Raw genomic sequence first — 12,290 nt, forward strand, 5'->3', positions numbered from 1 at the left:
ACGTGACCACATTTTGCGCGTCAGGCCACATACATGCAGACTCGTTGCAAAACGAAAACCTCGTAGAAAAACTCGGACGTCTATGACGTGTTTCCGACTCCCGAAGTCGCTTCCGCCGCATTCACACTACAAAAGCGTGGCCTTTAAGATCCGCATTTTAAATCGATAGGGCGCCACCCTCTGGGATGTGGATTTGGACACCACCTGTTAAGGGAATTTATTTAGGGCTCATGAAGGCTTGCCAGTATTCTTCTTTCTTTTTTTTCCCCTAGGATATTGTGGTCCAGAACTCTCATTAGACTAAAAAAAATGTGTTTAATGTCCTTTTAGTACGCCTTTAATCAGGATTTCAGTCTTGTGTGGGAAACACGCTGGTTCCAATCACCACTGTCCCAGAGTGAGCTATGGTGTAGCATACACAGACATTCATGATACTTAAGTAGATGCAATGCAGTGAACACGCATGCTGACCTTCTGTAAAAAAGAGTAGCATTTATTTGTATTAACCCCCTTCCACCTTTTTTTCTCACTCTCTCTCTCTTCTTGGGCATAGAGTTGCACTCAGTACCATATGTATTTCCACGCACTGCTCGGCTTTTTTAATGAACTGACAAATTGTGTCAGTACAGCTAGGAAACACAGTGCAACACATAAAATATTACGAATGTGGACACACCTGGATATTTCTTGTTTAACAGCTTGCACATGGATTATAAAAATGTATGCATATGGTACAGCTGACTCATTAATTCAAACAGAGCAAGACAAGCAGAAATAGTTTTAATTATATGAAAGTAGGCTAGAGTGCCTTCAAAAATTCTAATAAGGCCAAGGCTATGCAGAATGTTGTCAGCACTCTTACAGCATAAATGAACTCGCGAGGCTGAAATGTTCCCTTGCGAGCATTCCAGCTTCCAGTCAGGATCAACTCACAAGATTTCTTGTTCCCATTTCAAGTGCATCAATCAAGATAATTTAAGAGTACAAACAGACCAAAGCAGTTAGATGCTTCGCTAGGGTATTCAGTGAGATATAGGCAACAGGGTGAGAGAGGAGAGATGAGAAGCACTCGTTAAATGTGCAAAATATATGCTAACTGCTGCAATAGCAAATGCTTCAAACTTGCCCTCCCCGACTAGTGTGTCACACATTTTTGCTGTGTTATTCCTACACAGATTTCAAAAACAGTTGATATCTGCAGGCTTTACAGCTGTATGTTTGCATGTAATGTACAATGTAATCTCCCTGTTAAAAAAAAAGTTTAATAATGCAAAACTTTTAGGATCAAATTTAAGTGACTCTTCCTGCACAGTGTATGACACTCCATGAGGAGTATTGAACACAATCAAATAGCGTGAAAAATTCAATGAGTATAATACATTGTATTACAATGAGTAATACATCAACAGAGAATAAACACATTGAACTGTTACGCTAAGCTACATCAGCATTATGCAATCTGAAACACTGATTTCTGATTCAAATTTGTGCACTGTTTATTTGAAGCATGGCAGCGTTCATCAAGAATAAATATGCTCATAACACATATTCAATGTGCCTAGATGCGTACACTTCAGATAAAATAGGTGTCATGAAATATACAAATAAGCAACATTGTACAAAACAAGCATTGTAACATTATCACCACAAAGTGAAACGTATAAACACAGACGCATACACACACAGTTCTGGTCAATTCGAGTCACCACAAAGTAAGCACATTTTGTCTAATCACTACAAAACCTATTACGTTGTCTTTCAGTAGTGCAGTAGATTAATGAACAATGGGCTTCGTTTTATAGCAGTCATTCACAATAGAATAGTATTTTAGAATTTGAAAACACATAGGTGCCCCACAGCAAAATCGAGAGGGCAATTGTACCAAAGGAAAAAAAAAAACACAAGAACACAAATCTGGCACTCTCCTCTTCCCCTAATTTTCCCCAGCTTATTAGGAAAGCTTACTTTGCTGTATTAAAAAAAATTGACATTAATAAAGAATTATCTTTGGTACTATGCTTTACCACCCGTCGCCTGGGCAATGCAAAGAAGCCAACCACGAAAGAACCTCCAAAGATATACATGCAAGTTGACTTTCCTGCACACCACAAATGCAAAGGTGCGCAGCATGATGCAACGGCAGTAGAAGGGCAACTGCGCATAGTAATAATGCACATTATTTTTCTCCTATTTTGCAGCCGCTAGAAGGCTGACCCTGGCACTATACTCAAGGTCAGGTCACATTCCAGTAAATGCAATCTGTGAACGTTACAATAAGGCTTTTGGCTGAAAGTTTTTTGCTGCAAGAAAAACAAGGCATCGACAAACATTCGGCCAAGTTGACCTCAGGACTAGCAACGTAATCACACAGTCTCTCCATCTCCAGCCACTACAAAAATTCTCAGGTTTTAAATGTTTTGAATAAACTGTCCTTTTTTTTGTCACACCCCGAGTTCACGGCTTCAAATAAACAGGACTACTGACCCCTTGAATCCCAACTAGATGTTAGAAAACATAAGAACGGGTGCTTTTCTTGTTACCTCCATATCCAAAAAATTGTCCTGTCCACATGCTATCTTTCTGCCCTTATTCTTCTCAATGACACAACATCCTTTAGTACCCCAAACTCTGGACAACCATAGGCAAAAAACGGTACACAAGATGCCACTTTTCAACTGAAACAAGCCCTGAGAGACTCTGCAATCTGTTGTAAATATTTGTGTTGGAGCCTGTATAAAAACATGGTTTGCTTAAGCCCACAAACGTGTACAAGAAATTTTTTAATGTAAATACATGATAGGCACTTCAAACCTACACACAAGCTGCTAAGATGTTTAAGTTATTACAGGTAGAAACCCCAACAGCCCCCTTTTATTCCACCAGTGATGCAGAATCATCAAGAAAGCTGACTTCAAGCATAAAGCCTAGAAACAAGCACTGTTCATACATAAGGGCAAAGAACACACATTTTAATTCTGGCCTGCTAATGTAGTTTTGCAAGAAATGTAATCTTCCTTTTTAAGTTAAATGCTTCCAGTTAAAGTTTTTGCGCCAAAGTACATGGTGTGAAATGAAATGATCAAACCATGGGATTTAAAGGGTAACTGAAACGAAATTTTGGACAGCCTAAAAACCTAGTTAGTGTAGACACGCAGAAACCACTGCACAAAATTTTACACTTGAAATACGAGTGGAAGCCTCACGAAAATCTTGCAAAGAGCAGCCGTTTCCGATACCAAAACTGAAGAAAATAAAAAGCACCTCCATTATTGTTCGCCAGTAGTGACATATCACCTAGACGGCATGGCTTTACACCTTTCCCTCAGAAATTAGGCAGCTCACGCAGGCGAAAAACTGTGCAACATGATGAAACATGTGAAAACATGATGCGCTGAAAAATATTGGAAGTGAGGTGCAGGGACTTATGTCGTAGCCGCAAGCCACAAGGTGAACGCGCCCTCTGCTTAGTTGCTGTTTAGAGGCTTTCTAACAAGAAAGCTATGCAATTACCAGCCTCACGGCTTTGCCCAGATTACTTCAGTGGTATACAGTACTGCTTTGCAACCAATTTAGCTAATGTGAAATTTCATTCCAGTTGGCCCTAAATGGTGACCCTGTGTGGGTCATGATGGGAAGCTCCAGATTCATTTCAACCACGTGAGGTTCTTTTACGCGCACTTAAATCTAAGTAGGCAGATGTTCCTGCATTCAGCTCCCACCTAAATACAGCTGCCATGGCAGGGACTCGAACTCACAACCTCTTACTCGGATGCAGAACACCAGAGTCATCAGAGTAAAAGTGTCAAAGGTTCAGTGGAAACAGTAGTTATTATATTGAATCAAGAATATTTTTGCACTCTTCCTGAAAACAAACAACTGATTTGGCAAACATTTAGTATTAAATAAGAGTGCAACATACAAGCCCTTAATATTCGCACTAAATTGCAATTGGTGATGTGATTGTAAAGATCCAGGACCAAGATTGGTCCTGGATCTTTACTTTGCACCAATAACCGTGCGAAGCTGTTTTCTGTATATATGAACATGGTATGCAATTTGCACTAGTTATGTGCCTGGATTCTGTTCTTTTGTTTTCCTTTTCCTTTCTTTGGGCATTGTAGCCGATATCATGGGTAATATGCCAGGGCATGTTACGGGTGACAAAATATGGCATTATGATTCAGAAGCTGTTCTTCGATGCCATATGTGAACCCAGTAGAGAAGTCTAACACTGGTCCATTTCCTGTTGTGCTGTTTTCGATGCGCACACTTCCGTGTTGCTTTGAAACTGAAAGCAAATAATATTGTTACAGAAATTTTGTGTGTAAATAGTTATATCAGGTCAAGAACCTGAGCTTATAATATTATTTAGACAATAATTTCGCAACAGCAAACAGGCCTCCACCATCTTTTTGCTGCTGCAGTTCGCTAATAAGAAAAGACCAAGCGAAATTTTATACTCGTGCATTTAGCTGTATCGAAATGTTGTGCAAAGTGATCACACATGGCTGGCCTATTTTAACAGGAACATTAACATTCTGTTGGCACAAAATGATCTTCACAGCTATACACATGTGCACGAAACCAGCTATATGCAGGGCGATCCAAAAATGACAGAAATGTAAATTTCTATACTAGAAAAGCAAAACCAAATGCAACTCCCAAAGAATTGAAGTTTGGTGAAACTGCATGTCGTGGTCCCTACATGCTATATATACAGCATTTGACTTTGACAGTCGTAATCATCCCAGCTTTATCTGTACAGCAAACTGGCTGCGCAGGTAACCTGAAGTGAACATGAAATTACAAGGAGCACTTTAAAATGCAAGATATCTATCTTTGACAACATACTAAATGCTTGACTGCAGACTACAAAGGCAAACATACCAAGAAAAAGCTTGCTGTCATTTTCGCACATCAAATTACCGTGCATGATAAGATTGACTACGAGAATGTACATAAAATGTCAGCTACAGCAATATACATGCCACTAAAGACCACCTGCTTTTGAGGCAATGGTTACCATTACCTCGAGAACAGCAAGCTGCTATCACAAAATTTTTTGCTAGGCGGCACCATGCTTACCCACCTACATGAGACCAAGTATATGCAGGGTGATCGTAAAGTGACACAAATGTAAAAAAAAAAAATTATGATTTAAATATACAGGTCATAGCAGCATGTGAGTTTCACAGAATTGCACAGAGAACATTGTATTTTTTTTTAATAACAAAAGTTTTGTAGCTGCAGTAGTTTCATTTGTCAGTGTGAGGTTGAGTTGTGGCTCAACTGACACAACTGCCGCCTGTCAGCAAAAATTGTAACTACTCGGGCTATAAATTTATTTAAGAAATCCTGTTTTGCACATTTCTGTGAAAACCGCCATCTTGCTACGGTATATACATTATGAATTATTACAAATTCTTACTTTTTCCAACACTCATAGGTCACCCTGCATATGTGACTCTTTTCATTCACCAAAAATAACTGCTATGCATTGCTTTATGTAGGGCAGCAAGCAAATTTGCACAACAGCTGAATCAAAAGATTATGGTTACACTTCTCAACTACTATTGCCTTATTGTTGTCTGGGGATATCTGCCACATATAAATATCCATGAAATTCAGACTGATTTGAAAGGAAACTTTCATTAAAGCAAACTTAAAATTTATCACTGCATTGTCTTATATTGAAATATGCTAAAACCAAAAGCAAATGAAAAGTAATGTAAAGAAAAGGCAAACAAGAGAGTTAGACAAATTCTTCATAAAAAACATCTACTAGGGCAATTGTGCTTCTTCTCCGCCACTGCCCCCCCCCCCCCCCTAAATGCAGTCTGATTTTTTCAAGAGTAATGAAATGGCTCTGTTTCTGCCATTCTGCTAAAGTCATGTGGGTGGGTGTTTTTCCTTTTTTCATGAGACACCTTCAACCTTGCAAATGAGCTCAATAAGTTGAGCCTTGATACAACGAACATGTATATTACAAATTATCAGATGTAATGAAGTAAATCTAAACTCTGGTTAGCCATATTTAATTTCGATGAGCATTCTAATGCTATAATGAAATTTAAAATGTGGCATCCAATGTGGTATCGGTTACGGTGAAGCAAATTTTTGTTTGGACGAGGCTCAAGAACGCTGCATGAATCAGCAGCAAGAAGCCAGAACTTGTGCAAAAAGTAGCTGTAAGTATGCTCCTGACTATATTAGGTCTTTATACATAAAATTTACATGGTTTGATAACTGGCACTACCGATGAGAAACACACACACAGAGCCCCCATCAGGCAGGAGCTTGGCTAGAGCGTGCTTGGTTTGTGTAATCCTGTCGCAAGAATTGAAATCCACACTTGTTGGCATCAATTTTTGTTCATTCGTTAGTGACCAATGTCGACCATAATGAATAAAGCTCCGCCCTGAATATTATATAGAGGTTTGATTATATGCACAATGTGTATAGTACATCAAAAAGTGCTTTAGAGCTCGCCTGAAAGGGCTGTCCTTATTGCATAAGCGGTAAAGTCACATTCAACCATTTAGCCTGTACTTCGGGATGTCAACTGCAGCCCACGTAAGTGCCTTCTTTCAGTCTATAATGCACCTTCAAGCAAATTAGCAAGATTCTGCCTAATTTTACATCATAGTTCATCCATGTGACGGTTCTTAATACCATGGTTCTGCAACACAGTGTCTTGGACAGAACGGCCAGGTGGCGGAGCTAACATTGGACGCACCCCCTCCTCTCTAGACAGTTTTGGCATCTCGTGGCGCCCTGACGAGCGGCGTTGGCTGATGATGTTGTATGCAAACTCTCTCTCCCTTTCACGGTACTTGGGGTCAAAGGTGTACCACGTGGCGAGCGCGCAACGCCGCCCATCTTCCACCGGAAGCACGCCATGAAGATTCTCCGCACCCGCTGAGAAGGCCACGGCCCGGCCACACTTTGGTTTCACAGAGGCCTGCGCACACATGGCGGCACAGTGGGATGAACCAGAGGAACCAAAGGGCTCACGCAAGTAACATCATTACGAAAAGAAGCCAACAACACCGCAACCAAGAAAGGCATATAAAAAATGCTCTTGAGATGGAAACTGGAACTTCAGGTCAGGGAACTTGCACATAAGTATTATCTGCACCGCTGCATTCTGGGAAGTATGCCTTCTACGCCACAAACTCAAGACTGCCCCCACCTAATGTTAAACTACTCTCTTAATTTTCCTTAATTAGGCCAAAACTTGAGTACGCTTCTATGGTTTTGGACCCTCACACAAAAATTAACATAATGAACCTAGCTGGAATTCAAAGAAAAGCCGTACGATTTATTTGCAGTAAATTTAAGGGCTACCGACACCCCCACTGCATTACTAACTGCAAACGGCATTGAACTATTACAAATTCGAAGAAAGAAAAGTCAACTAGAGTTTCTTTCAAACTTATGTAATCATAGGCTAGCCTTACACACCACAAAATATGTATCCTCCTTGATAAGCGGACCCACTCAACACCACTCCCCTCATTCTTTAGCATCTATTTTCGCAAGGACCGATGCTTTTTCGGTACTCTTTTTTTCCCCACAAACCATAGCTGACTGGAATAAACTAACTGAAGCATATCCCCAGTGCCCGTGACCTGTATACCATTTGTGTAAATAATGTTGTTATCTTGTGTATATAATTATAGTTGTATTATAACCAAGTTGTTTAAATCTTTCTTAATTGTCTAACTTATGACCAAGGAATTTGTGTGAAAAAGGTGTTATACACTTGTTTCATCCTGTTCTTCTGTGTAAATAATCTTGCGTATTCTGCTCACCCTGCTTGGATTTCCTGTCCACAGTATTTTATAAATAAAATAATATATATATATATATATATATATATATATATATATATATATATATATATATATATATATATATATATATATATATATATATATATATATATATATATAAGCTCTCAGTCAACTCTAGTAGGGTTAGATTTGCAAATTATTGTCGCATTCATAATAAAAGGAAAGGAAATAAAAGAGGAAGAACATAAAATTCTACTTCACCACTTATCTGGATACTTATCGACACAGACAGGTTACCTGACAATGGCAAGAAAATGGTGCAAGCGTGGAACAGTATTGACAACACCCCTGTGAAAATATGGAACCAGAGATTATGTCTGATATCTCATTTTTAAGTGTGAGCACTATTAGTCAAAGACTGAAAACAGATAAAACAATGACACAGGAACAACATGATGCGCATTTGAATGCGAATGAAGCAGCAGTTCGGCTAAGTTTGTTGAATTTTCCTACAGAGCAACACAGCTACAGAGGCTCTAGTAGTACATGGTGGCCACGAAGAATGCTTACCTCTATGCTGGTTTTTTGGCTGGCAAACACAAACTCCCCACCCACAAAGTCATCGTTCAGGTACAAGACCGAGCTGAAATACAAGATAAAAAAGAAGTTGTCATGATATTACAGCATGAGAATTGTGCTTTAAGGATTCTGAGACAGTAAGCATAGAGGCGACAGCATAGACAACTCAAGATTGAAAGCGTTAATAAATTATATGTCTGCACAAAAGCTGACCATATTAATGCTGTTAAAGTGAAGCACGGATTGATGTTTAAGTAATGTGCAATCTTTGGGTGACGTGATTTGAAGTCCGCGAGCAGTTTCTGTAGTGGTGCCTTTTCAGAACACCTAGTACTGAATGATTTCTTCTGAAACAATAATTTTTAAATGTTCCAAACCAACTAGTAAAATTAAGAAATGCTGCAAAGCAAATCCTGCGTTAAGCTTCTATTATTTTTTTTACCTTGGGCGCTACCAGATAAATCTGCACATATTATACTTCGCAGGTAAAATGCAAACAACTGTGATCCAACCTACAGTTTCAGTTTATTCGTCATTCAAAAAACAATGAGTAAACAACAAATAGCATGCAGACTCCATGCATGTTCATGAACCAGCTGAACAATTCATGAAGTGTCTCCACTCATACTGCGGGAACTGCTGATGATCAGTTTTAGCAACTCATCCTGACCAATTCACTAAAAGTGTCAAGTGTCAGCTTTTAACCAAAGCTTCACAGTACTGGGTGCATCGGGGACTCGGAGGGATTCGGCGTGGTGCTGATTTCATTCTTGCTCCACACCTTTGGCACTAGTGCCGTGTTAGTTCCGACACCAAATGACAATGGTGTTTTGATCTCCCGCCATTGTTGAAACCATAGAGTCTCATACAATAATTACTGGAGGGAACTCTGGCACTGGTGTCTACAGGAGCTGCAATGGGAGCAGTTGATCCAGCATGGGAATAATGCGAAGTACATAGATTTGCCTAAACTTCGTCCTTCCGGCTTCAAACGGCTTCACGACTTTGTGAACTTGTCATTTTCAACTAAGTGCGGCGTAATAAATAATACAGCAAGCATTATTAAAATTGTGCGATGGCAGGATTCGAACACAGGGCCTCTGCAGCACAGAAGCCTGATATTCAAACCATTATGCCACAGACGCATGCGTCGACAACTGACATAACACGCCCTTATGAAGTTACCCTGGGCAAGTCTGTGCCTTGAGAAGCTTGGCGCATTTCGATTTGGCCACCTCGACTAGCTCAACCGTTCTAATTAGTACCATTTTTTGCATGTCTGCAGCGTCTTCTGCACTTCAGAAAGTACAGTTTGCTCTGAAATTTACGGCAACAAAGCATATAAAGCATGATAAACAGAGCCACAAGAACGTCTGAATCCACAAGCATGAAGATCAGACAAGTCCATGTACTTCCCATCACTCCTAGGGTGGCTGAACAATTGCAGTGCCAGAGTTTCCTCAAGTATATATTGTAGGAAATTCTGCGATTGAAACATGCTCACAGAAGCCGGCAATAGACTCAGCAGTGCAGTGAAATAAATGCCCAACAGCCACTATTACTGTCCACATGACAACACTTACAACCCTTTATAACAAACACACTATGGTGGTCGAAATAACTTGGAAAATCATGCAGATTTCGCACACTGTGGGAATTAATGCAAGTGAAGTTATGGAGAGCCAGCAAGGCAAAGTCGTGCATTTCAGTAAGACGCATGCAGAGGACTTCAGTGTTGAACGCACCCCTTGACCGTTGACTTCTGCGTTGCTAAGGCAACGCAGAAACACAACACAGCGCCGCCACCGACCACTGCGTTCTAAACCTTCAGATATCGGAGAGCTCTTGCGTGAGAGCATGCATATCTCAAAGAGCTAGTCTGTTTCGGCACGAGATAAATGTGCATGCGATTGTGGTCTAGTGGTTAGAAGCATCGAGCTGTTGTGCTGGGAGACCGAAATTCGGTTCCACCACCTACTAAAACGTAATTTTTCCTTCTATTTCCTGTATGCGGGATATTTCGCAAGGCATCAGCAGCCATTGCTAGCAAAAGCTGCAGGAGTTATCAAAGAAAGCTTTGCCTTTAATAAACTACGAGGCATTTTGTACATTCCGAATACTGATACAGTCAGGCTTCTGCAATCAGTTTATGCCAATTATTCGTTATACATACATTCATTATAAAACAAGAATGAAACATTATTTCAAGGAACCGTGCAATATTACACGGGAAAGAAGTGTGACAACTATCAGCGTTTCATCTTAAATTTACGCTAACACGCCCACTCCCCTCATTTTAGTGAGTAAAGAGACAGATGGCACAAAACGTGAACAGACTCTGGATACATTACAAACCGACATATGAGCTCTTTCGGATCAGTCAGATAATGCTGGCAGGTACGAAATAGTCTATCACTACCTCTACAGCTTGTTGTGACTAAGCTAGGTCTACTGCTTTCTTCGAAGAAACGTAGCTTTGCTCCTCTCACCAAATTACTAATATAGCTTATACATGAGTAAAGGATAAGATAAAAATATACTGGTCGAACAAGGTTGTTTTTTTCGTTAAAAAGATTTTTTTCATAGAACACAAATAACTATGTATTATATGACTTTGTATGGTTACATGCATTGAGAGAATCAATGATTGATCAATCAATTTTCATATATTAATGTAAAACATAGGCTATAGGTATTGCCATAGTGGTAACCTCTGGATTAATTTTGACAACCTAGGGTGATTTATTGTGCACGTGAATCCAAGTGAATGAGCAATCCAAGTGCACGAGCCTCAGTAAGAATGAAACCACCATATGGAATGGAATCACCATAAGAATGAAACCGTGACCTCCTGCTTAACAGCAGAACACCACAACTTCAAGTCACCATTGTGGGTATGCTAATGTGTTCAGCTGTGTGCGTTCTTTTGCCGAGGATATGACTCAAGTGCCCACTGCTTCCACTCAAAGGATTTCAGCGTGCATCACAATGCCGTACCTGAAGTCTCTCCAGATGTACGCTGGCAGCTGTTTAATGCACTTCCCACTTTCCTGGAGGATACAGTTGTCCGCATGAATTGAGTGGCTCATATCACTTTCGGGTCTTCTGGAAGCACCTGCAGACACGAAATGTGGGTGACACAGAAGAATCAAAGCTCAGCTCCACAAAGTCCATTATTTGTTTTTGTTTTTTTTTTTCCAATTCAGTATGTCATCTGGTGTCCCTTTAGTGAAAAAATACAGGTGGAAGAGCCCACCTGTATTTTTGACATAAGTGGTCTATTCCACCTACTTGTCGTGATGGCTTCAGCATTGAGTTGCTAAGACTGGCCACAGCAGCCGCATATAGGTGGGGGCGAAATGCAAAGATGCCTGTGTGCCGTGCATTTGGTGCACATTAAAGGATTTCAGGGGGTCAAAATTAATCCTGAGTTTCCCGCTACAGTGTGCCTTATAATGTGGTTTTGGAACGTAAAATTCCAGTTTTTTTATTTTAATTCTTTTCTGCCTATATCTTGATGTACTTGAGAAAAGACTTAGGAAGTGAAGAACTATGGCACATCAGTGTCCCACTGTTTGCAACGGTAAGCTTTGCTCATCTGTGAAGCACATGTGAAGTGGATTGTCTAATTAACTCACCACACATTCAAGGAGCTGCACAACATATTCTTACTAAAAACAATCTAACTTACGCCAAGGATTTTAACAACCCAAGAGAGGTAGAAAGGGAGATGAAAGAAAGGAAAGGGCAGAGGGGTTAGCCAGACGTAAAATCTGGTTTGCTACCCTGCTCTTTACAGTAAGGGAGGGGACTGTAGGAAGATAAGAAGGGAATAGAGAGAGAAAATGCATGCATACAACCACTGCTGTTCACAGCACAGGATAACAGTTAACACTTGTCAGTGCTAGAGTCATT

General features: G+C 40.2%; 1 protein-coding gene across 1 annotated transcript in view; it reads right to left on the minus strand.

The window, feature by feature from the left end:
- Nucleotides 1–471: 471 nt before the first annotated feature.
- LOC142560341 (prolyl 3-hydroxylase 2-like) overlaps nt 472–12,290 on the minus strand; it is a 35,887-nt gene continuing 24,068 nt past the window's right edge. The window contains exons 10-12 of the mRNA XM_075672350.1: nt 11,373–11,490; nt 8,367–8,439; nt 472–6,961 (exon numbers count right to left, since the gene is read on the minus strand). Of these exons, the coding sequence (XP_075528465.1) occupies nt 6,641–6,961; nt 8,367–8,439; nt 11,373–11,490 (512 nt within the window). The 3' untranslated portion in view covers nt 472–6,640. The remainder of the gene's footprint in view (nt 6,962–8,366; nt 8,440–11,372; nt 11,491–12,290) is intronic.

Source organism: Dermacentor variabilis, chromosome 10 (assembly GCF_050947875.1).
Source record: "Dermacentor variabilis isolate Ectoservices chromosome 10, ASM5094787v1, whole genome shotgun sequence".
NCBI classification, from domain to species: domain Eukaryota; kingdom Metazoa; phylum Arthropoda; class Arachnida; order Ixodida; family Ixodidae; genus Dermacentor; species Dermacentor variabilis.